Consider the following 22429-nt stretch of genomic DNA (forward strand, 5'->3'; position numbering starts at 1 on the left):
TGTCCGAGATGTGAATGGGCTCATAAGTGTTCTTTATTATAGGGCTATCATTAACAGTTGATAAGATACTTGAACCCAGGGGTGCGCAAAGTTTTTGACCTGCGGCCCCCCTGCTTCACAGCCCCAGTGTTCGCGCCCCCCCCCCCTCCTACCGACCTAGCGTGAAATGACGCCACGTCGCACAGTGTCATTTGACGCGCGTTGCCATGGTGATGCATTACGTCACATGATGACGCGTCGCCGAAGACCCAGCTGGCAGCAGGTAAGGGATGTTAGAGGCCTCACGCCTCCCACAGCATTTAATTTAAATGCCTCGGGGAAGGGTGTAACTGCCGCGCCCCCCCTTAGAAAATCTTGTGCGCCCCCCAGTTTGCACAACCCTGCTTTAACCCATAACCTTCTTTTTCATTAGGGTTTCCCAACACAAAACTATACAAGTCTTGAGTAAATCCAAGCCGGGTCTTTTTCCCCCGTCATTTTTTTAAATACAGGATTGAAGCAGGGGGTTCTCGTAGCTGAACCCCATTCGTATCAGCTCCAGGGACCCCCTGCTTCCGGAGATACTAACCTCCGTAGGGGGCGCCGGTAGCCACTCCAGGGTTCACCATATGGCTGCTTTTCAACGGTCCCGGGCCCTGCGGGCCAATAGGAAGCCATGATGTCATCCAGTGCGACTTCCTATTGGCCCATGAAAAGAGGAAGCTGAGAACTGCAAAGATATACCGGCGCCTCCGATCGGAGCCATCTGTGCTGAAGCAGGGATATCCCGAATACCTGACCTGCTGGTGGCCCTTGAAGACTGGAGTTGAGCGCCCCTGATCTAGGATGATGTTCGTAATGACTCGGTACCACTGCTTTTATTTTTACGATGTCCAAAAAAATGGAGCAACGCATCAAAACCCACTTTTCTTGGCACTAATACATAGACTCCTTCGCTTTTTAAGTGAGTCCCAAAAACTTACTAATGTAGGCATTCTGTGCATGTAGGGCAGGGAAGGTTGTTCTCCGTAGGAAAGAGGCAGAATAACAATATGGATATTTCGATTCCCAAAACAGTGAGGGTGGTGCGTAAGTAACATGTTCCAGTGAGATAAGAACGTGACTTCAGACGTACTGTAGAGTTGACAAAGCCAGAAAGATAAGTATTCCTATAGTAACTTTTAACAAATGGTATTTTGTGAATGTACTTAGGTTGGGTTATAAATGGCTAGAATGTGAAGCAGTAAGAGGAAAGAAAGAATCCCTATATTGTGGCACTTAGAGAGTGCACCCAAACTAAAACTTAATATTTATTGATTAATCTTAAAATGATAACTGTTTGGAATAACCATAGATGCAGGACAAATTGTTTATTAATTTTTATTAATTTAATTTGGAGGACTTTATTAAAAATGGGAATATCATGTGATGTAAATACTCTCTACAATTCTTAAGTAATGCTTTGGGGCTCTGAATGAACTGTTGCCCGCTTGTCAGAGAGTATTTACATCTTTGGACACATTTTGCTGCAACATATTTATGAGGGTTAAGTGCATAGTTTTTTATATAATAAACAGGAACCTGAGACCCTGGTAGATATATATATTAATTACATATTTTGCATACTTATCGGGTGGTGGAAGCGGATAGATATGATTGCAATTAAGTAAGGGGTTCATATTAACTCATTGAAAGAACGTTTGCGCACAAGAAAGGTGAGTTGGCTAGAGTAGCCATGTGTATTAACCCTGGTTGCATATCTAAGTCACGTGCTCACTTGTGTGCTGTTCGCGACAGGTGGTATATGGGACAGATTGAGGGGAGATATTGTTCATTTGAAGGACCTTTGCAAAGGGGAAAAGAGGGCCAGCTTCAGAGCTGTGTATTAACTCTTGTCCCGTATGCAGGTCACGAGCTCACAGGTGTGCCGTACATTATGGCCTACATTGTAGATTTTTTCAAATGTTTTTATTATTATTATAAGATGGACTTTTGCATAATAATATCATATTCTTGTATAGCGCTACTAGTTTTACGTAGCGCTATACAGAGACATTTTGTATACAACTAGCAGCGCTATACAAGAACATGCTATTATTATTATTATTATTATTATTATTATTATTATTATTATTATTATATCAGTGCCTTACACAATCATGTCACTGTGGTTTATATTATTACCAGGTGAAAGTAGCCAGCATTGCTCGGGAATTCTAAGGAACCAAAGAATACGGAGATTTATAAATGGATATTTACAATTTTTCATTTCTTAATGAAAACATTTTTATTCGAATGCTGCTGAGCAAACTATATTTTTGTTTTTTCCATCAAGCATAACAATATTTGTGATGTCATATGTGATGACATCAGCAAAGCATGGGGATGGAGAGCGTTAAGGTTGCGTGTCACCTTTAGTTTTTGAAGGGTTTGCTTAAAAAAACATTAACTACACTTCAACAAAGTTGTTTTCATTGAATATACTGTATATGTATGTGAATGTGTGTGCATGGTGTGTCTGTGTACAAGTGTATATACTGTATGTAAGATTGAAGCAGGGGTTTGTGGAGCTGAACCATGTTAATTTAAGCTCCTGGGACCCCCTACTTCCGGAGATACTTACCTCTGCCGGGGGTGCCAGTAGCTGCTGTGGCTCGCTAGCTGGGGTTCACATAAAGTCCGCTTTTCAAAGCTCCCGCATTCTGCGGTCCAATAGGAAGCTGTGACATCATCCAGTGCGGCTTCCTATTGGGCCACGTGACGCGGGAGCTTTAAACGTGCCGAGAGATAAAGGTACCCCCTACGGAGGTCTGTATCTCTGGAGCAGGGGGTCCCCTGGAGCTTAAATTAATGGGGTTCAGCCCCAGACACCCCCTGCTTCAATCCTGTAATAAAAAACAGCCTGCTTGGTTTGCTTCTTGAATACTTTTCCTGCTTTGCCAGGCAGCCCTCCTGCTGTTAGGGTGGCTTAATACATGGCTTTTACATCAGCGATCAACGCAAATATTAATTGTTAACACTGTTCAGGTACAAAACCTGCAGATAAATGTGTAACTCTGTTCCTGTTTTGTTTCTTTCAGCTCTTCGAGTTCATGAATTTTTTGGCAGAGAACTTTATCTTCTGTTACATGGGACTGGCTTTGTTCACGTTCCAGAATCACGTGTTTAACGCCCTCTTCATATTTGGGGCTTTAGTATCCTTTTTCAAGACTGAACAGAAAATAAACCAATAACTACTTCTGGTTCTTCGTGTCACAAACTTTCTGAGCAAGCTGTAAAGAAGCTATTCACGCCTTTTTTTGTTGTTAACATTGGATTGAAGCAGGGTGGTCTCTGGAGATGAACCCTTTTTATTTCAGCTCCAGGGACCCCCTGCTTCCCGAGATACTAACCTCCAAAAGGGGCGCTGGTATCTCGGCAAACTTTAATGCTTCCGTGTCACGCGGGGCCAATAGGAAGCCGAGAAAAAGAAAAACACAAAAGCGCACCAAGATTGAGATATACAGTGTATTATAGACAATTAAAATTAGTAATATACACTGTGACAGAAACCAGGGGATGGTAATAAATTCCGTATATAGGGCTCCCAGGATACTAGACAGTTTCTATCCTGTTTGGCCTGGGAGTGCAGCCTTATAATACATACACTCCATCCCACAGTTTGGCAAGCGCTGGAACTGAGGGATGAGAGATCCAGACCAGAGTTTGTCTGCTGCCTGATTTCTGTCACCTGTCATGCTAATTAGGAATCAGGTATGAAAGACTGATTTCCTGTTTGCTCTGGTCTCCCCACAAGAGCCAGGAGGCTGGAAGGCTGCTGAACTACAGAGGGGAGAAGCCTCTTCCCCAAACAGGTTCAATCTTTCTGTTCATTCGTGTAAGACTGCAAACGTACCGTGTTTTGATGTTGGAAGTGGAAAAGCCACTTCCGACCCTGAGTCAGGGATATCTAAGTTAAGTTATCGCTCAGGTGAGCAGCTTTTGTTTTTGATCTGTTTTCTGTTGTATGCACTGTGGCAGTCTCAGTGCCTGGGACTGAATAAACCAGGCATAGCCTGTTTAAAGGAACAGTACGTGACGCCTCATCATTTAACCTACCCTAAAAGACCGTGTTCTAAACAGTCCCGGACAAACGACGGAGCCCCGGAGTAAGCCGTTTGTCACATATGGTGGAGAATGCAGGCAGAGCACTAGGGGGTCTGCGGGTTGAAGAACTTTGAAAAAAAAAAAAAAAAAAAAGTTTTTTTCATCCTCTGCAAACAAGATGGAAGACGTGGTGGGTGCGCTGGTACGCAATGTCGCTGCCCAGAAAGACGTGAATGAAACCCAGCAACAGCTGTTAATGGCCCAGCAAGAAACTAATGCAAACCAGCAGCAGACGAATGCAGCCCAGCAACAGCTGCTAATAGCCCAGCAAGAGATTAATGCCAACCAGCAACAGGCGAATGCCAACCAGCAACAGGCGAATGCAAACCAGCAACAGACGAATGAAGCCCTGCAAAACGCGAATGCAAACCAGCAAGAGACAAACCGCTTGCTGAGAGAGGAGCAACAGCGGTTCGCTCAGGGCTTACAGCAGGAACTCGAGATCCTGAGGGGGACTATCAGTAACCTTCCACTGGCAGCGGCAGCCCCAGTACCGAAAATGACCAGGGCAAGCCACTACCTTCAGAAGATGGGACCCTCGGATGATGTGGAAGCCTATCTTCTCACGTTTGAACGCACGGCACAGAGAGAGGGATGGCCAGAAGCTGAGTGGGCTGGTCTAATCGCACCCTTCCTAAGCGGCGAACCCCAGAAGGCTTACTTTGATCTAGAGCCAGCCGAAGCTAACGTCTATGCAAAATTGAAGTTCGAGATCCTCGCCCGCCTCGGCGTAACCACGGCTGTTCGCGCCCAAAGGTTTCACACATGGTCCTTCACGATGGATAAAGCCACCCGAAGCCAGATGTATGACCTCATCCACCTCGCCCGGAAGTGGCTACAACCCGAGATCAACTCAGCCAGCCACATCGTGGAACGGTTGGTCATGGACCAGTTCTTGAGGAAACTTCCCTCTGCCTTACGCCGTTGGGTCAGTCGGAGTGACCCCCACAATGCGGATGAGCTTGTGGCCCTCGTAGAAAGGTACAATGCAGCAGAAGAGCACCCGCAACCCACAGTCGTGGAGCAACCCCACTACCCGAGGTTCCAGGACTCTTCCAGAGACGGTAAAAGGGTACCGGGGTTAAGGGGCGCTGAAGAGCGGCGACCACCTTCACGCAGCACCAGCAACAGTGGTTCGCACACTAAGGGCAATAGCCAACATGGGGAGCCGGGAAAAGGCTCTAAGTGGGACACAGACTATGTACCTAAATGTGTAAATTGTCATGAGAGGGGCCACACAGCAAAAATCTGCCCACTAAATGATGAGCCCATGCAATGCAACAGCGTGGAACCTTATTCGCTGTTGTCCCAATGTATGGGCCCTAGCCCAGAGGACCCCTTGAATAACCATCTGTGGGCATTTGTAAAGGTTAATGGTAAGAGGGTTCGGGCACTTCTTGACTCTGGGAGCATGGTCACACTAGTGTCCGAATACCTCTTGCCCATTAAGAAGAAACAGGGAAACAGTTCACAAAGAGTGGCAATTTGTTGTATACATGGGGATAATCATGAATATTCCACTGTTGATGTTTTTTTTTGAAACAGAGTTTGGTTCTTTAGATTTCAAGGTGGGTATTGTACCCAAACTGGCACATGATGTGTTAATAGGGACCGACTTTCCCCATTTTCTAAAAATGTGGTCCCCCGCTCAGAATAGCGCCCAGAGTTCAATAGCGGACCATAACGAAGTATTAGAAGAAACAAATCCTTTCCCTTTTTCAGAAATGGAGGTTGACGAGGGCCCAAATAAGAAGGGGGAAAAGGAGGAGTGCTGTAAAATTCCCTTCCCCATCACTACTTTGGTAGGGAATACCCCAAATCAAGATGTTGAGCAGACACTTACCACCCCAGAACCGGATAAGACCCTCGCTGACCTAGAGGTCAGTCCTGGGAGTTTTAAGAAGGCCCAGTGGGAGGACCCCACATTAGCGGTAGCAAGGGGAAATATACGGGACCAGAATAGTACTCCTGGCCAACCAGATAGGTCACTTGCTTATCCCTACTTCGAGGTAGAGAACGACCTAGTATATCGGGTTGATAAAAGGAAATCAGTTACAACTAAACAATTGTTGGTACCACGGACATTCCGTAACGTAGTATTACACCTCGCACATAGTCATCCATTGGGGGGACACCTAGGGGTGGAAAAGACAAAAGAAAAGGTTCTCCGAAGCTTCTATTGGCCTGGGGTTCTGGCAGAAATTACGAATTACTGCTCCTCATGCCCAGAATGTCAGATCACCGCCCCGTTCAAGGCGTACCGCAGCCCATTGGTACCCCTTCCCATAATAGAGGTACCATTTGACCGGATTGCTATGGATCTAGTAGGACCCCTAATAAAGTCTGCTAGGGGACATCAGCATATATTGGTAATATTAGATTATGCCACCCGATATCCGGAGGCAGTTCCCCTACGTAGCACCTCAGCTAAAAACATAGCAAAAGAGTTAGTAGTTCTGTTTTCCCGGGTCGGGATTCCTAAAGAGATTCTATCTGACCAGGGAACACCATTTATGTCCCAAGTAACAAAAGAGCTATGTAAACTCCTAAAAATCAAGCATCTCAGAACCTCAGTCTATCATCCACAAACAGATGATTTAGTGGAAAGGTTCAATAAAACCTTAAAGAGCATGTTACGGCGGGCGGTTGATAAAGATGGGAAAAACTGGGATTGTTTGTTACCGTACCTGTTATTTGCCATTAGGGAAGTTCCCCAATCATCCACAGGCTTCTCCCCGTTTGAACTATTGTATGGCCGACACCCAAGGGGCTTACTGGATATAGCCAAAGAGACTTGGGAACACGAGGTTACCCCTTACAGAAGTGTAATAGAGCATGTTGCCCAGATGCAGGACCGCATTGCTGCAGTCCTACCCATAGTGAGGGAACACATGGAGAAAGCTCAAGAAGCACAGAGGAATACGTATAATAAGGGTGCTAGGGTCAGAATTTTTTTTCCAGGTGATAGGGTACTAGTTCTGGTTCCCACCGTGGAGAGTAAATTCCTTGCTAAATGGCATGGGCCATATGAGGTCTTGGAAAGAGTGGGAGAAGTAAATTATAAGGTAAGACAGCCAGGTAGGAGGAAACCTGAGCAAATTTACCATATAAACCTACTCAAGCCCTGGAAAGATAGAGAAGTCTTGTTAACCCTAGTACTCCCAGGTCCGTCAGAGAATCAAGAAACTGACCCAGAGGTTAGCATAGCTGAAACCCTGTCTGTTCATCAGAAACGAGAGGTTCAGAATTTAGTGAGAAGAAACAAAGAAATCTTCTCTATACGGCCAGGTAGAACTAGCGTAATTGAACATGACCTAGTCTCTGAACCGGGGGTCCGAGTTAACCTTAAACCGTACCGAATCCCAGAGGCCAAAAGAAAGGCTATAAGTTTAGAGGTTAAAAAAATGCTAAAACTAGGTGTAATTGAGGAATCCCAAAGTGGGTGGAACAGCCCTATAGTCTTAGTCCCAAAGCCAGATGGTACAACAAGGTTTTGTAATGACTACCGGAAACTAAACGCGGTGTCAAAATTTGATACTTATCCTATGCCCAGGGTAGATGAACTTGTAGAGAGACTGGGCAAAGCCCGATATCTCACAACCCTAGACCTAACAAAAGGGTACTGGCAGGTTCCCCTCACAGAAAGGGCAAAAGAAAAGACAGCCTTCTCAACCCCAGATGGCCTCTTTCAGTATAAGGTGTTGCCTTTTGGATTACATGGAGCTCCCGCCACATTCCAAAGAATGATGGATAAAATTTTAAAACCACATGCTCGGTATGCTGCCGCCTACCTGGATGATGTGGTAATCCATAGTGAAGATTGGCAATCCCACCTTCCAAAGGTCCAAGCTGTGCTTGACGCAGTCCGGTCTGCTGGACTAACTGCTAACCCCGCTAAATGCACTATTGGTCTGGAGGAGGCCAAGTATCTGGGATATTCTATTGGCAGAGGTTTACTCAAACCCCAAACACTCAAAGTGGAGGCGATACAAAATTGGCCAAGGCCAGTTACAAAAAAACAAGTAAGGACCTTTTTGGGGTTAATTGGGTACTATAGAAGGTTTATTCCCAATTTTGCAACTAAGGCAACCCCACTAACTGACCTCACAAAAGCAAGAGGACCGCTAATGGTAAAGTGGTCCCCCGAAACCGAACAGGCCTTTAGAAGCCTGAAAGAAGCTCTCTGTGCCCAACCAGTGTTGGTCACACCTGACTTCTCCAAAGAGTTCGTAGTCCAAACCGACGCATCTGAGGTAGGGCTGGGGGCGGTACTCTCCCAGGAGTCTCAAGGTGAGGAGCACCCCATCCTTTATTTAAGTAGGAAACTAAATCCCCAGGAGAAAAATTACTCCATAGTAGAGAAAGAGTGTCTCGCAATAAAGTGGGCTGTAGAGACGCTCAAATACTACCTGTTGGGGAGAAAATTCCGGTTGGTCACAGATCATGCACCCCTTACCTGGATGTGTCAAAACAGGGAAAAGAATGCTAGAGTGACCAGGTGGTTCCTAAGCCTACAACCCTTTAAATTTTCTGTGGAACACAGGTCAGGGCACAAACATGGCAATGCTGACGGGTTGTCAAGGATGCACTCCCTAATATCCATGGTCGCTCATCCCTCGAGGTCTGAGCTGGGGGGGAGGATATGTGACAGAAACCAGGGGATGGTAATAAATTCCGTATATAGGGCTCCCAGGATACTAGACAGTTTCTATCCTGTTTGGCCTGGGAGTGCAGCCTTATAATACATACACTCCATCCCACAGTTTGGCAAGCGCTGGAACTGAGGGATGAGAGATCCAGACCAGAGTTTGTCTGCTGCCTGATTTCTGTCACCTGTCATGCTAATTAGGAATCAGGTATGAAAGACTGATTTCCTGTTTGCTCTGGTCTCCCCACAAGAGCCAGGAGGCTGGAAGGCTGCTGAACTACAGAGGGGAGAAGCCTCTTCCCCAAACAGGTTCAATCTTTCTGTTCATTCGTGTAAGACTGCAAACGTACCGTGTTTTGATGTTGGAAGTGGAAAAGCCACTTCCGACCCTGAGTCAGGGATATCTAAGTTAAGTTATCGCTCAGGTGAGCAGCTTTTGTTTTTGATCTGTTTTCTGTTGTATGCACTGTGGCAGTCTCAGTGCCTGGGACTGAATAAACCAGGCATAGCCTGTTTAAAGGAACAGTACGTGACGCCTCATCATTTAACCTACCCTAAAAGACCGTGTTCTAAACAGTCCCGGACAAACGACGGAGCCCCGGAGTAAGCCGTTTGTCACAACACTTACATGGATAAAAACTTTATTGATCCTGATCACGATCGTGACTTCTATGGTGAGGCAACAGTAGGGATGAAGGGGGATGATTTCCGTCTCTGCAAACAAGCCCCGCGCGCTGGGACTGTGTCTCTGGCTATGCTGCGTTTTCAGCTCCACACGGTTGTCAGCGTGATGGCCTGAGGAAGAATACTTTCGTATTCGAAACGCGTCGCGAAGGGTGTTGCTGGCTTGTTTCCCATACAGCCAGTCTTCACACAAGTGCTTTTTTCCACAAATCACGATCTAAGACTGAAAACGGGCAGGCATCTTCGGGACTACTATTGGGGGCCTTATCCGCCGCGCATGCGCGTCACTCAGGCCATCACGCTGACAACCGTGTGGAGCTGAAAACGCAGCATAGCCAGAGACACAGTCCCAGCGCGCGGGGCTTGTTTGCAGAGACGGAAATCATCCCCCTTCATCCCTACTGTTGCCTCACCATAGAAGTCACGATCGTGATCAGGATCAATAAAGTTTTTATCCATGTAAGTGTATATTACTAATTTTAATTGTCTATAATACACTGTATATCTCAATCTTGGTGCGCTTTTGTGTTTTTCTTTTTCTTGGAACTGGGTATCGCTGTTGGAGTTCTCTGCAGAGATCCACATTGGAGGTGGGGGAAGACACCTTCAACATCAAGAGCTGCAAAAGATTAGAGAGGAACTACTATTCCAATTTCTTAAGGAGCAAGAGCGCGGACTGGACACTCTTTCAATAGGAAGCCGAACCTGATGACGTCAAAGCTTCCTATTGGCCGCAGGGCGCGAGAGCTTTGAAACTCCGCCATTACCTTGGTAGCAGAGCGGATACCGGCGCCCCCTATGGAGGAAAGTATCTCCAGAAGCAGGGGGTCACTTTAGCAGAAATTAGTGGGGTTCAGCTCGGGATACCCCCTGCTTCAATCCTATGTTAAAAAAAATAAAATAAAAAATCGCATGCTTAGATTACCTCTTTAAAGTCATGTTCAGAGACAATATCCACCCACCTTATGGCTTTATTGAGGGGCAATATATTATGTGCAGAAGACATTTTTCTTTGGGTTTACTTGAACCAGGATTTATCCCTTGAGCAGGGATATACCAGGAGACTCCTTGTTTAGGATATACTCTTTCCATAAACATCTCGTGAACGTGCAGGAAGCCAAAATACTGTATAGATACCATCCACGATGGACGATAATTAAGTGAAACATTGTTTCTTCATTGCAGCAGATATCATCGGTGCGGCTTCCTATCGGCCCATGTGACGCGGGAGCTTTAAACTTTTAAAGCTCTGCTTGCTGAGCCGGAGCAGCTACCGGCACCTACTTCAGAAGTAAGTATCTCTGGAAGTAGGGTGTCCCTCGAGCTGAAATTAACGAGGTTCAGCTCCGGAGACCCCCTGCCTCAATCCTATATATAAAAAAAAACTTCAAAAGAAAGTTCGCCATCTTGGATTGCTCCTGGATGAACAATATTACTACTGAGCATCTGCTCATGGAGCATGGAGGTGTTTAGCTTGCTTTGTGCGCTGGTTGAAAATATGCATTTGTGTCTACTCCTTAACCTCTGGCATAAAGATATCTGTTCTCGTAGCACGGGCCTGTAACATCTATCCACTTACCTTTTTCCTGAATTTGGGTCGGAAACAAAAAATCCCCTGGAATTTCCAGCACATGATGATGTTTTCAGGTAAGTGGACCCGACGCGTGCCGATCCGTTTCCTGGCTCTCTGTTTCACTTTTGACTTTCACTTTTTATCGGCAGCGGTATCGGGTTTTGTTTTTCTTTTCTTTCGGAGCTGCATTTGTAGTTGGAAATCGCGTGTTTTCATCTGTATTGAAAGTCAATGATGAACAAAGTAAAACAAGTAGGTTATTGGGACATTGTATCAAGGTCCGAAAACTGCATTTGTGGCTTGAAGTACCATTTGTCATTTTTGAATCTTGATTCATATAGGGAATGTAACACTGCATGAAATTTGAGTTTAGCGATAAAAAGTGCACCATTCCCCCCCCCCTCCTCCTACCCTCTTTAAGGGATTATCGGAGGGTTGCTCAACTCCAGTCCTCAAGCCCCCCAACAGGTCACGTTTTCAGGATATCCCAGCTTCAGCACAGGTGGCTCAGTCAAGGACTGAGCCTCTGATTTGAGCCACCTGTGCTGAAGCTGAAACTGATTGAGCCACCTGTGTGGAATGTGGGATTTCCAGATGTATTGGCAAACACACGAGCCTGCAAATGTTTAACAAGCTATTCACTAAAGTTGGAAATGTTGCGATATTGGGCTACCGTCCAAATCTATTGCCAATTTGTATCCCCTATCCCAGGCTATCTTGCAATAGAGCGGCCGCTTTATACCTAGGTAAGATAAGACTAGCCAACCTGGAATAGATTATACAAATACACTGTGCTTTTTTTGTAATAAAAAGAGGTGCCAGTATTCCGGGCCACAGACCTCTTTCCCAGGACCCAGGACTGGAAAACCTGCATCAGGGGAAACAGAGGTGCCGGTACTGAGTACCAGACAGAACCGTCACATAAAAAGCCCTGTATATACATAATATTACCTTGTAGAACATATTCATATATTAACCCCTTAGTAACCAATGTGGCCAGCTAACCATGGTGAACTCTAGCCGTTTGGGCTATTAAACGCTTACCATTTGCACATATGGATGTCATGCTTTTTGTATTTTATTTGTAGGATGTTTACGGTGTACAGTATCTTAACTGTTTTCGTGCCTGGAGACATGTCTTTGTGAGGCATGGGTAGCCTTGGGGATCAAAAGGGTTATATTATTTTGTGCTGTAGGGTTTTCTAAGAAATACTGTTACATTTTGTTCCCGTCAAGTGAGATTTTGCTCAATTTGAATTTAACTTAATTTTAACTCCAGCGTTAGAATACGGAACATTTATTTAGCGATGTGTAATTTCACTTTATATGCTAATTGTCTTTATGTTCACGTACATTTTATGAAGATAGAGATGTTGGTGAACAAAGGTGTGTGTGTGTGTGTGTGTGTGTGTGTGTGTGTGTTACTTTTTTCTTCACTCAAGTTTAACAAAGTTTAGTGACTCTAGGCGATGGTCCCTTTATAGGTGGAAAAACCATGAGATGTTAAAAATCCTGAAGAAAAAATTCAACGTGTCGCCTAATTTGCAGAGTAAAAGGAAGATACCTTATTTGCCCAATTGTAGAGTGACCCTGAATATAAGGCGACCCCTTCATTTCAGTAGTAGCTGGAAAGAAAGTTTACACACACTCTGTGTCTGTCTTTGTATCTGTCTCTCGGTTTGAGCTTCCTGCCCAATTACAAATATGACCATGACAAAGAAACCCCTATTATTGCTCTCAACCATACATAGTCTCTATCACCAGGCGGTGATTGTGGAAGTTGGGCCTGACTTCCGATAGGGCCTAACTTCTGTGTTAGGACCACCTGGATGGACTCCCTCCGGCACCGGGTAAACCCCACAACACAGGTAGGGCCCGGGGAAGGAGAGAAAAGCCTTTAGAAATGCCAGAACGTTGTCCCAGCCCATGGGGGTTGGACCTCCAACTACACTGGGCGCTGTATCCAAGATTCACTGTGTAAGTGAATCGTTGGCCCCTATTCAATGTACCTTGAAGCTATCCAGGAAGCTAAACCTGGAAGAACCCCTAAAGCCCCACCCACTCCCAAAAGTGCACACAATTTTCAATTTGTCCCAGTATCTGGAGAGGAGATTCTGCAAGCGTTCCTCAACTTAAAAGTAAGCAGCCAATGTGGACCTGGCCTACTGCAATCAAAGTTCCTATGACTCAGTGCCCCAGCCATTGCCAAACTGCTTGCCTCCTTAATCAACTCTATTATGTCTACAGGCCATATCCCTAAGATCTTGAAAACTGCCAGACTCCCAATCTTCAAAAATGGGGCCAAAAACACTGTTTCAAACTACAGACCAATCTCTCTTCTCCCAATTATTCAAAGTCATGGAAAAATGTGTCCACTCTCAATTAAGCGATTATTATACCAAGACAATCTGTATTTCGCCCCAAACACTCCACGGGAACTACCTTCCTAAAAGTTTGCAATGAGATCCAGTGTGGAATGGCACTGGGACAACTCACTGGTGCAATATTCCTAGATTTTACAAAGGCTTTTTGGGAGGTTAGTGGCCTCTTCCCCGCCCCCCCCCCCCCCCCCCAAGGTTTAAGCTCGCCCCTCCCCACTTTCCAAGTTGGCAGGCCAGTTTCATTTTGCTGGGTTACGACAGATCCAATGCAGATCATTCTTCCTGTAATTATACAGGTGAATAAAAATATTTACTCAGGGAATGTTAGGACCTGCTAACGGTCATGCCTTGAAAGTGGCAGCAGGCTTAAGACGCTTTGGCCAAAGGTTAAACTAAATGACCCTTTTTCAAGAGAATATATAGGTATTGCACTGTGTATTTTTGTCACATTGGAAGTAGCTTTGGGCATCTTTGTTTGTTTTTTTGTTGTATACATTTAGCAACTCCCACTAGCACTCCTTGTGACATTTATATACATATATATATATATTATGTGGTAATGTTTGGGGTTTCTCAGAGCTTGTTGGGTATCTGTGTGTTTAGATCCCAACATGTGTCTATTTTTTCAATCTTCATCAATGATCTACCTACAGCTTGTAAAGGAGCTTTAATGCACATATGTGCGGATAACACAATCTTATATGCACACAGCCCTAGACTCTCTGACTTTGGACACGTACTGCAATCTGATTTTTTTTTAGACTTTAAAACTGGATTTCCCAAAACCAGTTTTTATACACTGACAAGACAGTAACAATGGTATTTAGGACCACAGCTACATTTCTAAAGCTACCAATGTCAGAACTCCAGATCAGAACCAACTCTAATACCATCCTAGCCCCTGTCATTAATTTTAAATATCTGGGCATATGGTTTGACTCCCATTTAACATTCGGGATGCACATTGATACCCTGACATCCAAAACCTATGCCAAACTAGGTGTACTTTATAGGAGCAAATCCTCCCTAAGCCAGCTGGTCAGACAGCGCATCGCACAACAGATGCTAATGCCAATTATAGACTATGGGGACATAGTATATGGCACGGCACCCCAAACTCACCTTAGCAAACTAGACAACCTCTACAATTCAATATACCGCTTTGTCCTGCAATGCAACTACAACACACATCACTGCGAAATGCTCAAAGAACTAGATTGGTAATCACTTGAGTCTAGGCGCAAAGTTAATCTTTCCTGTCTTGCCTTCAAATACTTTCTGGGCAAGCTACCCGTCTATCTGAACAAGGTCCTCACCCCTACCACATGCAGCACTTATCACCTGAGCTCAGACTCCAAAAGACTGTTCATAGTCCTACGGTTCAGCAAAGTATCCGGCCGCTCCTCCTTCTCTTAACGTGCACCCCACAACTGGAACAGTATACCAGAGACTCTCACAGCCACCACCAGTCTATGGTCTTTCAAAACTAAAGTCGTCTCACATTTTAATCTGGTCTGTAACTGTTATAAAGGCCTATAATTAAGTAATAATCCCCGAAGAACAGGGCATTACTGGCCAATAATGCCCTTGCTGGAAGAGTTGAAGAAGGAAAGTAGAAGATGAGAGGGCTGAGGGGAGGGGGGAAAGAGAGAAGTGAAGGAGGGGGGAAAGAGAGAAGTGAAGGAGGGGGGAAAGAGAGAAGTGAAGGAGGGGGGAAAGAGAGAAGTGAAGGAGGGGGGAAGAGAGAAGTGGTGGGGGGGGGGAAGAGAGATGTGAGAGGGGAAAGAGGGAGGTGAGGGGGGAAGAGGGAGGTTAGGGGGGAAGAGAGGTGAGAGGGGAGAAGAGGGAGAGAGAGAGATGTGGGGGGGAAGAGAGGAGAGATGAGGGGGGCGAGAGGTAGGTGGGAGGTGAGGAGAAAAGGGGTGAGGGGGAGAATTAGGGGAATGGAGGGGGAGAGGTGGGTGGAGTGGACATGGGGGAGAGAAGTGGATGGACTGTGATATTAACTACAACTAAATATAAAGAAATACAAATTACCTTACAGTAGCACAGACAATAGATGTGGTGAGAAATATGACTTTGTTGCAAGCAACAAAGTTACCAGTTGGGACAGGCAGCTTCTGACAGCACTAGCAGCTGTGAGAGAGAGGGGGAGAGGCTGCTTGTGCTGCCTTGTTCAGTGTGCTCAGTGAGGAGAGCAGGGCTGCTGCAGTTAAGTTTTAAACTTCTCAGCGCGGGCCCCTGCATCTCTGCTTTGAGGTGAGTTGGCAAGTTGTCAAAAATTCTGGGCATTACTGAATCAATAATGCCCGAAATTCTGACCAATCAGAGAGCAGGGATTTCAGTAATGCCCGGAATTTTACTGCTTTAGCCTATAATATATATTATCTTTAACTGTGCGTACAATGTCTTGTATATAATGTACTGTATAAAACTTTTCACTCGTAACCATGTATTTGTCATTATAACTCCGTAACCAGGACATACTTGAAAACGAGAGGTAACACTCAATGTATTACTTCCTGGTAAAACATTTTATAAATGAATAAATACATACGCCTATACCATATATTATCATTAAGTGTGCATGCAATGTCTTTATATATAATGTATAACTATGTTAATTTAATATAACTGTGTATTTGTAACTATCTATCATCATAACTCTGTGCCCAGGACATACGTGAAAACGAGAGGTCCTTCTCAGTGTATTACTTCTGGGTAAAGCATTTTTATAAATAAATCTTCCCTGGCTCAAAAATATTTGAGTACTATTCACTTGAATGGCACATAAATCTTTCCCAGCCAGTTGTAGATGGCCTTACAGCATTCTGAATAGTGGCCCGAGTGCTCTTTATGAAACTATCATGCCAGAGATACCCGAACGTGAAATAATGACCTACATATTACGTGTAAAGATAGTGACATGTTCTTAGTGAGGCTTTACAGCTGCAATCATATACTGTTCAGCAGGGCGGCCAACTCCAGTTCTCGAGGGTCAGTCCTCAAGTTAAGGATAACCCTGCTTCAGCACAGGGGGCTCAATCAGTGGCTCAGTCAAAGACTGTACCACCTGTGCTGAGGCAGGGTTATACTTAAAACCTGACCTGTTGGTGGCCCTTGAGGACTGGAGTTGGCCACCTCCGAGATATATATATATTGGAGGCAGGTAAAACGCGCAAAAAAAATGATATTGGAAGAGTGTAGTAATTAGAAATAGATTAATATATCAATGTTACCATGATTGGTACAGGCGTACCCCAGTTTAAGGACACTCACTTTAAGTACACTCGCGAGTAAGGACATACCGCCCAATAGGCAAATGGCAGCTCACGCATGCGCCTGTCAGCACGTCCTGAACAGCAATATCAGCTCCCTGCCTGTACCGAAGCTGTGCGCAAGCGGGGAGACTATAGAGCCTGTTACAAATGCGTTATTAACATCAGTTATGCACTTATATGACGATTGCCGTACAGTACATGCATCGATAAGTGGAAAAAAGGGCAGTGCTTCACTTTAAGTACATTTTCGCTTTACATACATGCTCCGGTCCCATTGCGTACGTTAATACGGGGTATGCCTGTATTTACTTCTCCTCTCCCCTGTCTGTATTTACTTCCGGATCTGAGCCATATGCCGTGAGTGGCAGGAGCCCGCAGCCAATCCCAACCTCTCTGTAGATGGCCAAACCTCCACCCTTGGCCCAATCGCAATGCCCAGTTGCCAACAGTCCCCGCCCCCAGTAGCGATGTCCGCCCAATCACATATAGATGTGTGTGTGTGTGTGTAACCCTCCCTGCCCGGCTGATAAGGGAGTTCACAACATAGAGGTATCAGAGCATCATAGGGTGCATACCGTAGTCCAAACCGGTGGTCCTTGTGGGCTGGGCATGTGTCCAGATGTTAAAAGATGGGCGCCAGGAGTTTTGAAAAACATCGACTTTATTAACATTTCCAACAAGTATAACTCTTCCTCTCATCCCGTTGTCGAACTCTTGAGGAGGCACAGTGCTTTGTAGCCACACAGGTTTTCTCTGATCTTTAAATCCCCCTGTCTCCTTCCTGTTGTTGTTCTATAAGTGCTGTTTCTTTCATACCTTTAGAAAGTACCATGCTACGACATTTGACTATACCTGAAGAAAGGTATAGCGCAGAACTTATGCTATCTCTGTGTATGTACAGGGTAGACTTTATTAATTGTACTTGTATCTGCACTCTCTATTAACTATATCTGTGTCACCTGTTTCTTCTTCTGTATTCCTGTCCTTGTTGCCAGGTATGCCTATATCTGTGTGTTTCTCTCTGTCACTAACAGATGGCACTTTATTCTACCCCAGACCTCCCTTTTCAGGGGATCCTGAGTATTTAGAAGTGGTGCTGTGGTGTCCTGTCTAACTAGAGCACCTACCTATGAATAATAAACTAACAGCTGACAAGTAAAACTTATTCTATTCTATATACTGAACATATTTAACTATTTACAGTTGAGACCTCTCCTCAGTCCCTTCTCCAGAGGTTTTATTTTACAGCTCTCCCTCCCCTTACTCGTGCACCAAAAGGGGTGTGGCTACCACCCACTTCCTAATTGGTCTATCCTTAATCTTGCTCTACCTAGTAACCTCAAACAGGAGGGGGGGGGAGGGTTACACATGATATATATATATATATATATATATATATATATATATATATATATATATATTACACTCACTCACTCAGGAGGGTTTTACATATGCCCAGGACATACTTGAAAACGAGAGGTAACTCTCAATATATTACTTCCTGTTAAAATATTTTATAAACAAATATCAGGACATAATAACAATAATCTGTTACTTAGCAAGTCTTAAAATTAGGTAAATACAACCTCAGATGAACAGCAACACATGACATATTACACCGTGTCATTGTATTGTATGTCTTTATTTATATAGCGCCATTAATGTACATAGCGCTTCACAGTAGTAATACACGTGGTAATCAAATAAATAACAGATAATATAAATAACAGATCATGGGAATAAGAGCTTTAGACGTAAAAGTAACATTAAGGAAGAGGAGTCCCTGCCCCGAGGAGCTTACAGTCTAATTGGTAGGTAGGGAGAACGTACAGAGACAGTAGGAGGGAGTTCTGGTAAGTGCGTCTGCAGGGGGCCAAGCTTTATGTATCATGTGTTCAGAATATCCACAGTGCTATTCATATGCTTCTTTAAGCAAGTGGGTCTTAAAGGTGGATAGAGAGGGTGCTAGTCGGGTACTGAGGGGAAGGGCATTCCAGAGGTGTGGGGCAGTCAGTGAAAAAGGTTTAAGGCAGGAGAGGGCTTTAGATACAAAGGGGGTAGAAAGAAGACATCCTTGAGAAGAATGCAACAGTCTGGATGGTGCATAACGAGAAATTAGGGCTGAGATGTAAGGAGGGGCAGAAGAGTGTAAAGCTTTAAAAGTGAGGAGAAGAATGGAGTGTGAGATGCGGGATTTGATCGGAAGCCAGGAGAGGGATTTCATGAGGAGATGCTGAGACAGATCTAGGAAAGAGTAGAGTGATTCTGGCAGCAGCATTTAGGATAGATTGTAGGGGAGACAGGTGAGAGGCAGGAAGGCCGGACAGCAGGAGGTTACAGTAATCAAGACGGGAGAGAATGAGGGCCTGAGTCAGCGTTTTAGCAGTCGAGCAACAGAGGAAAGGGTGTATCTTTGTTATATTGCGGAGGAAAAAGCGACAAGTTTTAGAAATGTTCTGAATGTGAGGGGCGAATGTGAGAGAGGAGTCGAGTGTGACCCCTAGGCAGTGTGGTTGGGCTACTGGGTGAATGATTGTAGTTCCAACAGTAATGTGGAAGGAGGTGGTAGGGCCAGGTTTGGGAGGAAGTATGAGGAGCTCTGTTTTAGCCATGTTGAGTTTAAGGCGTTGGAGGGCCATCCAGGATGACATAGCAGAGAGACATTCAGAAACTTTGGTTTGTACAGCAGGTGTAAGGTCGGGTATTGAAAAGTATATTTGTGTGTCGTCGGCATAGAGGTGATAATTAAACCCAAAAGATGTTATTAGGTCACCTAGAGAGAGTGTGTACAGAGAAAAGAGAAGAGGTCCCAGGACAGAGCCCTGGGTTACCCCCACAGAGAGATCAATAGAGGAGGAGGAGGTGTTAGCAGAAGAGACACTGAAAGTATGATGGGAGAGGTAAGAAGAGATCCAGGATAGAGCTTTGTTCCGAATACCAAGAGTATGGAGAATGTGGAGGAGAAGAGGGTGGTCCACGGTGTCAAATGCTGCAGAGAGGTCGAGTAATATGAGCAGAGTGTAATGACCTCTGTCTTTGGCAGCATGGAGGTCGTCAGTTATTTTAGTGAGGGCTGTTTCCGTGGAGTGAGCAGTGCGGAAGCCAGATTGTAGAGGGTCTAGGAGAGAATAGGTGTTGAGAAAATGGAGCAAGCGAGAGAATACAAGACGTTCAAGGAGTTTTGTGGCAAAAGGCAGGAGGGAGACAGGTCGATAGTTGGAAAGACAGGTAGGGTCAAGCTTGCTGTTTTTGAGTAATGGTATGACTGTTGCATGTTTGAAGGAGGATGGAAAGGTTCCAGAGCAGAGGGAGGAGTTAAAAATGTGTGTGAGCGTAGGGATTATAGTAGGAGCAAGAGATTTTAGGAGATGGGAGGGAATGGGGTCAAGAGGGCAAGTGGTAGAGGGAGAAGATGCGATCAACAGCGACACATCCTCCTCTGAGACAGTGGAAAAAGAGTCAAGGAAGGCAGGAGGAGAGTAAGGAAGAGGTGTAGGATGGGAGGAAGAAACAGAGGGGATGTTCTGACGTATGGATTCCACCTTTTCCTTAAAATAGTCAGCAAAGTCCTGAGCGGAGATGGAGGAAGGAGAGGCAGCTGAGGGTGGTTTGAGTAGAGTATCAAGTGTCATGATTTATTTAACAAAAATAAAGCCAAATTGGAGAAGCTATGTGTGTGTGCCGAGATTGTAGGTAGGTGCCAAGTGGATAGTCAGAGTCCGGAGTGTCGTGGTCTACAGTTGCAGCCAGGAGAGTAGTCGAGTGTCCGTTAGCCATGGTCAGGGATGGAGAATAACAAAAGGTCAGTAATCCAGAGAGTGGTCCAAAGTCTAGCCGGATCGGTACACAGGGAGACAAGCAGCAACAAAGTACACACAGGAACAGGAACAAGGCAGGCACAGGGAAGTGGGAACACAAGGGCACCTATGACTATGCTCAGCCATAGAATGAGTGGAACGGCTGAGCATATATAGTGAGGGAAGACCAATGGAAGTGAGGGGAGGAGCAGAGGTGGGAGTTCAACGGAGGCAGGGATAGGCTGTAGGCGGTGCAGGAGACAGGTGGGGGTGATTAGAGTTGACACGCAGCTGGGGAGCGGTGCACGCACGTCACATGTGCCGCGTGTCGCAACCGGAAGGGCGGAGCCGAGCTCCGTGGAATCCTTGAAAGCCCTGCGTGGGCGCGCGCGCGCTCTGTAAGGTGCGCGGGAGACTGCACAGCATGGGGCAGAGAGGAAGCACGCCACGGAGGACGCGCTCTCAGGTTCTTTGGAGCTGAAGGTTGTATAGCAGGAGGTAAGGAGGGAGCGCGCCGCAAGAGATGCGGCCCCCGATTCCTTACAGACTGATTGCGCCACCTGTGCTGAAGCAAGGATATCCTGAAAACCTGACCGGGAGGAGACTGGAGTTGAGCACCCCTGTGCTGTAAGATTATATTCTCTTCGCTCCTGTAAGTGGCTGCAGGACGCCAAAGACATGATGAGCTTGTTTCAGTGTTACGTGATTGATCTTTTCAGTGAACAGCGAGAACACGGCCCCCAACTAATGGGATTCCAAGAAAAACCTACAAGAGGTGCAGCGTATGCCATGTAAATCCAATAACTTTTCCCGCTGAGTAATATCACCCTTTAACAGCAATGAGAAGCATATGTGCAACGTTCTAAGTGCTATTAGGTTGTATGTAATTTAATATAAAAATAGAGGAGAGGAGTGATGTCATTATGCAAGACTAAGAAATAGTTTCATATTCCTTCCAAGAAAAGTCATACGGCATTTTTACTTCAGTGCTATCAGGATTTAGTGACTACTTTTAAGAATATCTTATCAAATGTCATCACCTTTCAACACATTAAATAAACGTACCGGCTACATCAACACTTCCCGATAAAATCCTTTCTCCAGGATTGGATATGTGCTAAAATGTGATGACATTTGACAAGATCTAAGAACGATTCACTAAATCTTATTTGGGAAATATATTTGATGTAATGGGAGACCGATAAAAAAAAAAATAATAATCAACTTTATCATTAAAAAGCCTTGTTTGCCAAATATTCTTCCCCACATATGGAACATCAAATGCTTTTCCTGTGCCCTGTGATCAGTAATGAAAGGCACGCTCGTTTTCCTGCTATTTTATTCATCATCTTTATTCATATTTAATGTCGCATACACTGCTATTTTAATGCCTTTCTGAGCACCGATCTGATATCCATCGTTTGACGGCTGCTTTTCATTTGTGTGCACCAGTGTCTGGCAGCTATTTTCCAGGCTTTAAAAAGGTTGAGATTTGTCTTTATCAGCGACCTGCAAGTCATCTGTTATTTCCTTTTAGCATTCTCCTGTCATCCTTTACAGCTCGGCCTTGGTCTGTGAGGCTGTTTCGTGCCTTTTGTTTGTCACATTCAAAAAAAAAAAAAAAATTTGCAGTCCAGGACAGCCTGGCTGCTCCCCTCTGCCAATAATATTGTGGACTACAGAGGGCATTATCAGACACTCGTGTTTAACACAACTGGACCATGTCCGCATCCATCCTACAGCTGGCGATGCCCTTCAGTTCGCGCCCCGACCTTGTGTGTGACACACAGGTGGTAGCTGGAACGCGGCACGAGCTGATTCGTGTTTTGTTTCGCTGGCTAACCAGTATATGATTCACAGTTGATAACGACTGCAGATCCTTGCTGTCGATATTATGCCACTGACAAATGGCCAGCATATTCCGGCGTATCAACAAAAGC

The 22429-nt window shown here is 45.1% G+C and overlaps 1 protein-coding gene across 1 annotated transcript in view; it reads left to right on the forward strand.

Annotated features, from left to right (window-relative positions):
• The window catches only part of LOC142465799 (sodium/hydrogen exchanger 9-like), a 429942-nt gene that overhangs the window by 185454 nt on the left and 222059 nt on the right, over nt 1-22429 (forward strand). Inside the window, exons 6-7 of the mRNA XM_075570088.1 lie at nt 3060-3173; nt 10993-11104. Coding sequence (XP_075426203.1) covers nt 3060-3173; nt 10993-11104 — 226 coding nt within the window. The remainder of the gene's footprint in view (nt 1-3059; nt 3174-10992; nt 11105-22429) is intronic.

Source organism: Ascaphus truei, chromosome 14 (genome assembly GCF_040206685.1).
Source record: "Ascaphus truei isolate aAscTru1 chromosome 14, aAscTru1.hap1, whole genome shotgun sequence".
In the NCBI taxonomy this organism is placed as follows: domain Eukaryota; kingdom Metazoa; phylum Chordata; class Amphibia; order Anura; family Ascaphidae; genus Ascaphus; species Ascaphus truei.